The sequence below is a fragment of the Glandiceps talaboti genome, chromosome 19 (assembly GCF_964340395.1).
Source record: "Glandiceps talaboti chromosome 19, keGlaTala1.1, whole genome shotgun sequence".
Taxonomy (NCBI): Eukaryota; Metazoa; Hemichordata; class Enteropneusta; family Spengelidae; genus Glandiceps; species Glandiceps talaboti.
In genome coordinates, this window is record NC_135567.1 from 12,481,984 (window position 1) to 12,489,483 (window position 7,500).

The following is a 7,500-nucleotide window of genomic DNA, read 5'->3' on the forward strand; positions in this document are numbered from 1 at the left end:
ATGTTATCTCAAGAGAGAGTAAGCAGAAATGCACATTCAATACCCGAGAAATGAGTATTCGTGACATTTCTTTAGATAAAGGTAATAATCAACAGGTGTTTGTTTAATGAATTGATTGCGAGATTGAATGATTATTGATTCACACCAATAATTTTTACATACATATGTATCATGTATGTTAATTTATGCTAATTTTGCTACCACACGTCTTATTAGCTGTAGTGTAATGGTTAACTTTCAAAGACATGTTCTCACATCTGTAGCCATACGTTTTCATTCGCATTACTTTATATGTATATTGTAAGGATTTGCATATTACCATTGCTTATGATGACTACATTACTATTTAAATCACAGGAGTATGACATTGACACTGGAGATTCTGAAGTATTTAATGAGGTTAACAGTAAGATTGCAGACTATGCCAGCAGTACCTCGGATTCCCAAGCTCAAGGTTTCAGTGCAACATGGATACTTAAAGTAACATGGCTTGAAGTCGCAGCATTCAGTGTAAATTACACCAAGGAATGGGTAAGTGTTATTTGTCTGTTGTCGTATAGGACCTTTTAAAATAATATGTACGTCGCCAGTATACGATTGTATCTCAGACGTCTTGGCTGGGGTTAAACAGGTGACGAACACTTCATCAAATACATTAGTCGTGATGTCATGACGTATGATGTTATTCCATTAGGGCATTATGATTTTGATAGGAATGTGCTCTTTTCAAATATCGTTGAAATGAAAGCTAAAACGGTGTAGTGTTCTAAAGGTCCAGTTATAATAAAACGATTACACTGTAGGTGAAAAAGCAGTAGATCTACATAAACATCTGGTCTCGGAAAATGCTCCCATGTGAACCATTCTGGCTTCATATGCGATTAACAATAAAATGGAAATCTGAAATTTTCAATTGAAACCACGGTCTCTAAGAGTAAACACAGAGTGTAACTTCAGATCCTGTAGCAATTTACTGACAGCATAATATTTTGCCCCCAGACAAATACTTTCCAGGCCATTTTAGCTACAGATGGCATCTATGGGTTCGTCATTCTTAACTACAAGGAAGATCAGATGTTATGGAATACTGACATGCGCACTGAAAATAACGCCATATATGGATACAACAACGGCCGAGGTACAGTAGAAAACCTACAAAGCGGTTCTTCAAGTCCAGAAGACCGTTATCGTCCTGATCAGAGGAATGGCAATACAGGATTGAAAGGACGATGGGTTTTAAGGGTTGAAGATAACAATGAATTTACAGTTAACCACAAAAAGAGATGTCTAGACTGGTATGTGGTACAACCTGATCCATCAACATGGAATGAAGGACTTGGCGGATGTCCATGTGGATTTGAGCAGGGTCAAAATGATAACAGCTTTGGTAGAGGAAGCAGTATTGTAACTGGACAAGCTAACCGTGCTATCACAGATGAAGAAGCAAACTCGGGTCTCACAGCCGAGGTCCAAGCTGGTATCAGCATCCGTCGAGGTATAGTCATAAGTTATGTTGACAATATCTTGCATAAATTAGCATACATTAGTGTTAAGATTTTCAATACTAGTTACTTAATATTTAGCATGACTCTGCATTACAAATACATTATTACATCAACATACATAATGACTAATTATTATGATAACAGTAATAATAAAGACTTTATTACAAGATTATTTCTGCCCGAAGAATGTTTAAATAATTTAATGTCTTTACAGTATATGTAATGAATATTCAGTGTACCGACAATGAATTGCTTAATCAGGACTGTTGAATAATTAATTAATTAATTAATTACTTAATTAATTAATTAATTAATTAATTAATTAATTAATTAATTAATTAATTAATTACTTAATTAATTAATTAATTAATTAATTAATTAATTAATTAATTAAAATATTAAAGTCCATAAATTGATTATGTAGATATTTTGTTACTTTGAAGAGACGCCTCACTTGTGACATAATATTTTTGGATTTTAAGTTGTAGGACAAATCATAGCAAATAAAATTGAACATTCAGCGCTTTTAAAGAATATTTTTATAGGTGTATCACTATGTCGAATTATCAGTATATTTGTCAAAGAAAAACTCTGGAATTCTCGATTGCAAAATTTGAAAGCCTCACTGAAGAGTCTAGTTTTATGTATTTTTTTACTGACGAAAGACATGTGTTTTATGCGTTATTGTATATTTAACGACTGTATCATTAAATGCATTCTGTAGGTTCAAGCTTCACATTACAGTCAGCGAACGCCAACAGATTCGGTGCTGGACAACAATGTGCCTATAGGTCCGACCACTCATTGGTTGATGGTTACGAGCAGGACATATGGTCCAGTAGTTTCCAAGAGAGAACGTATTATACATTCCGCGGATGGTGGTTTTTTGACTACTATAGATATTTAATGTGGTTAGGTAGGTCAACATTGATGTAGTAGTTCTATATTAGTTCTATATTAGTTCTATATTAGTTCTATAATAGTGCTACTGGTTGTAAACTAGGTATTGGGAATAAGACCAAACCATAGAAATGGAAACATTAACTTTTTTGCGTTTAAGGGCTTGACTTCTTGTGAACATTCTCACAAACCAAAGCTGTTATTTTTCCACGACACGGCGAAACAACGAGCCCATTGACGGTGCGTTTTGGACGGTGCCGTAAAAGAGGCTGTTGTTTGCGACGATGCTTGCAAATAAAATCTGTGGCGTAAATTTGCTAAAACAAATACAATTAGTGAGTTTGTCTGGATGGATGGAAGGGTGGAAGGATTTGATTGATGGATGGATGGATGGATGTAAGTATATATCTTGCTATGTTATACCATCTGTCTTTGCATATTCAATTCGGAAAGACCATAGTTTTATTTAAAAAGTCGTTTCAATTAGTTATTTTGTAAAGCATATAGTAGTACTATTTGCCTTGATGTATTATTGTTTTTTTTATTTATTATTTGTTCATTTATTTTCTCAGCTGACGACTTAATGCCCAGGTACTCTTGTTGTGCTATGTCTAACGATCCTGCATTCTGCGACCTTTATAAGGAAAAGAGACCAGTAGGTCAATGTAGCGATTATACACCACCACGTATTGGTAAGTATAGGGACATTTATTATATTTACTAAAATACCATATAGACATTATGTTATCAGGAGTATCCTATATCTGCAATCAGTTGTGTTGATGGCTAGAATCACACATAAACAGCATCATTTCACATAGAATAAACAAGGCTGGCAGTTTTCAGTCGAAAGCTCCCAGCATTTCAAATTATTATTTTGTGTTGAAACTCTAAATTTTGAATGATTACAAATGAAGCATATATTTCTAATATGAACATACATACATACATACATACATACATACATACATACATACATAAATACATGGCCAATAACCTATACATATGACACAGATTTTGGAGACTTTGGTTTTTGTATCAATCTGATTAAACGAATATAGATAAACAAATTAACAACCACATCTCTCATTCCGTTTAATTTCAAGGATGGATGTTTGGTGATCCTCATCTAAAAACATTGGACGGCGTTGACTACACCTTCAATGGACTTGGTGAATACATACTGGTTGATGTCGACATTGGGGACTTTATTTTACAAGGGAGGACTGGACTCGCTACATATGACAATGGAAGTGAGACTTCGGCGACCGAGTTCACAGCATTTGTTGCCAAACAGCAAAATTCAAGCACAGTAAGTCAGCGAATATTTTTGCCAAATCACATCTGAAATATATAGACATTTTATATGTTGCTTAAGGATACAACACAATTATGGTTAATTAGATACAATTGAAATATTCACCATTTACTGATAATTATACTAATATCAAGTTATTATCAAATACTATTTATTTGATATTATGGTTTCAATTTGTTTCAGATACAAATAATGGTTCAAACAAGTCTGTCTGGATTTGTGATATTGGTTGATGGAGAGGAATTTAACAACACATATTTGAGTGAAGGTAGGATAAGAACATATTCGTATCCTCTAGATGTCTGTTTTCAGATATTTGTATGTATGTATGTATGTATGTATGTATGTATGTATGTATGTATGTATGTATGTATGTATGCATGTGTGATTTTTGTTTATGTGTGTATTTGTGAAAAAAATGTTATTAATTATAAGACACAAATACAAATCAAATAGCAAGACTGATATGTGTGGAATTTATTAAAGTTGTTGATGTTTTTTTTTTGTCCATACATAGACTTTACCGACCTGGGTCTATACAACGTTAAGTTACGTCAGAAATATACCTCAGAAAAGTCAGAACCTAGGATCATTGCGTTGTTCTCTTCTGGTATTTCCATCTCTGTTGGAGTGGTAGAAAATAGTACAATGCTTGATGTCCTGTTCAGTGCCCCAGAATCGTACAAAGGGAAAACTCGTGGATTATTTGGTAAGTAAATCCCAGAATCTTACAAAGGCAAAACTCGCATGCTCAGATGCAAAGGACTATTGGATTATCTGTAGTTATTGTTATACCTAATCTGGAGCTACTGATAAAATTAACCTCCCACAATAGTCCGGGTAAACTATGAATTGATCATTCGTGGTTGCAAACAATGTAACAGTATTGTTTACAATACTAATTGATTAGTATTTATTATCACATTTCCCCATGATGCAACATTCAACATGGCGGGTTTGCAAGTTCGCTATTGAGGGTAGGATGTGTAATGTTTATATATACGGGTGTCTACATTAATGTTCCCAAAGAATGTCTTTCTTTGCCAGTGTTAAAATATCGTCGTTACTGTTATACCCAAAGGAATATGGAATGATGATGTAACAGATGATTTTACAATGTACGATGGAACATTGAAGACACCGAGCATTCCAGGAGCAGAATTAACAGAGAGGGAACAGTTCGAGTTTGGTCAAACATGTAAGTGTATATATTTTCTACTATAATGCATAATTCTGCAGTGATAAAGCAGGATATAAAACTGTCTTTCGTTTAACTGTACAGTACACTGTGATGATGTTTTTGAACAAATTGCAATCCTATCGTCCTGCAACACATTACATCCCATGACACATGAGTAAAGCATTTTTTGTACGTGTATGTATGTATGTATGTATGTATGTATGTATGTATGTATGTATGTATGTGTGTATGTATGTATGTATGTATGTATGGATGGATGGATGGATGGATGGATGTATGTGTGTATGTATGTATGTACATGTATGTATGTATGTATGGATGGATGGATGGATGGATGTATGTATGTATGTATGTATGTATGTATGTACATGTATGTATGTATGTATGTATGTATGTATGTATGGATGGATGGATGGATGGATGGATGGATGGATGTATGTGTACGTATGTATGTATACTGTAATATTAATAAGATGTGATGATCTATTTTTATTACCAGTGAATTGTTAAATTCGTAAATTCTAGTAAAACGTCCACGAATTGAAAAACACACACGGCTAGCCAGCCCCTAGTGACATGGTGTATATTGTGAAAATGACATATTGGTATGCATAACCCGCCACAACGTTCAAAGTTTGAAGAAAAATATCAACAAAGCTTAGAGCTTGTATAGCCACCATATTCTCACCAAATTAAATCATGTTAACTCCCTTGCTCACTCATGATATTACCTCTATATTATGAGACCTCGTATGTCTACTGAAAATTATATATGCATTTTCAAATTATCTTACTATTATGAATATATAATGTGTTTCTTTTTCTTATTAAAAGGGATGGTGACAGCTGAGCAGTCGTTGTTCAGTTATTTAGATGATGAATCCTGGTCAACGTACAATGATCCTGAATTTGTTCCATATTTCCTTGACGAACTGATATCAAGGTTTAACTCAAGTGATAAGGAGTTCCTCGATACAGCCACCACAACATGTGGCGACAACACACAATGTTTATATGATACCTTGGCAACCAGAGCCACACGTATCGGAAAAGCTGCAAAGTTGTCCTCGGCTGAATTTCAAGACGGGGAAGAAAAATTAAGTAAGTTACTGACGTTGTGTAGATAGCTTACTTTATCATTTATTCCAAAACATTGTTAACAATATTAACTTCAAATTCATCACTTAAAAAGACACAACATAGTAAATCAATCAAAAAAGCCAATTTTTCGTGACTGGTGAGTCATTTTTTGTCGGTCATATTGACACTGTTGTATAACTATAACATGTCTTGAATTAGAATAGCAATAATTTGATTGTTACAGGAAACTTATTATTTGCTTCATTTGTAACCTTTCCAAATCTCATTCAATCAGGGTTATACTGTTTACTCTGGAGCTAATCCCAAATAATTATCAATCATTATACCATGCTCTAGCCAAGTTGAACAAAGATATGGAATATATACTATTGTCGTTCTACGTCACGAGCTCGAGGACGCGTGTCTACGTCACTGCTTCTGCTGTGTTCGAAATAAGAGTCAAAGTGTTAAAATTACCATTACTTTTCCCAATTTTTCATTTATATTACTAGCGCTGGTATAATTATGTGATTATCCAACATTTTTTGCGAATAAACCGGCAAATACTTGGAACCTAAGGGTTGTCACTGCGAGTCACTAGACGAGTAGTGACGAAGGCCCCTTAGGTCATTCGTATTTTCCTTGGCTGAACGAACAAAAATATAACTGATATAGATGTCTGTTTTTGTGACGTAGAAATACGACTAAATAAATTCCATATGCTTTATTCGAACTCGTTTAACTTGGCTTGTGTGAAGCACAAAGTAACTTCCATTCATATACTTGAACATTTAAATCAATTTGCTTTTCCCTTTTTTTAGTAAATTACCCTCCTATCATTAATGGAACCCAAGTTATACAAGTGACAACTGACCAATCCTACACAATCGAGTATACAGCAACTGATCTAAATAACGACGCCATCACATTCAGTTTAGCCAATGACATACCTGGAGCAAGCATAGATGCTAACAGTAAGTATGTGTTTTGTCACCAAAAGCCTCTGAAATTACAATACTGGTACGTAAATTAAATACATGGAAATTTTGATAATTGTGCAAAATCTAAAAAATACACAATCCATGCAGTCTCAATTACCCAGACTCTGTCAGTGGAATCGCAAAGTAACTTTCACCAACCCCCAGCAGAGTTAGACATAATGTTGCAACTTTATCCTCACGTGATAGTCTACTGTTAGCCTGTAAGGTATTTGATGAACAACCTTTGCAGTCTCCATTACTTCTTGCGAGGTAAGGACCTTTCCAGAAATGCCTCATTCTGCTTTATAAGTCCTTATTCGTCTTGTGGCGGGTGAAAGTGAGAGACTTCAGATGGTGTCTTGGTAATCAATGGTCGATTTATGTTTAAAGTATGTAGAAACCCACGTTGGTAAATTTGGAATGGTTTGTTTATTTGTCAGGTCGATGATTGAATATATCAAATGTATTTGTTCGTTATAGCTGGGGTATTAAATTGGACGCCTAGCACTACTGATT

General features: G+C 34.4%; 1 protein-coding gene across 1 annotated transcript in view; it reads left to right on the forward strand.

The window, feature by feature from the left end:
- LOC144449999 (uncharacterized) overlaps positions 1 to 7,500 on the forward strand; it is a 69,084-nt gene that overhangs the window by 40,941 nt on the left and 20,643 nt on the right. Inside the window, exons 33-43 of the mRNA XM_078140565.1 lie at positions 358 to 531; positions 1,000 to 1,495; positions 2,230 to 2,421; positions 2,978 to 3,097; positions 3,512 to 3,717; positions 3,907 to 3,991; positions 4,241 to 4,432; positions 4,805 to 4,921; positions 5,759 to 6,025; positions 6,826 to 6,978; positions 7,465 to 7,500. The exon at positions 7,465 to 7,500 is cut by the window's right edge and continues 146 nt beyond it. Coding sequence (XP_077996691.1) covers positions 358 to 531; positions 1,000 to 1,495; positions 2,230 to 2,421; positions 2,978 to 3,097; positions 3,512 to 3,717; positions 3,907 to 3,991; positions 4,241 to 4,432; positions 4,805 to 4,921; positions 5,759 to 6,025; positions 6,826 to 6,978; positions 7,465 to 7,500 — 2,038 coding nt within the window. The remainder of the gene's footprint in view (positions 1 to 357; positions 532 to 999; positions 1,496 to 2,229; positions 2,422 to 2,977; positions 3,098 to 3,511; positions 3,718 to 3,906; positions 3,992 to 4,240; positions 4,433 to 4,804; positions 4,922 to 5,758; positions 6,026 to 6,825; positions 6,979 to 7,464) is intronic.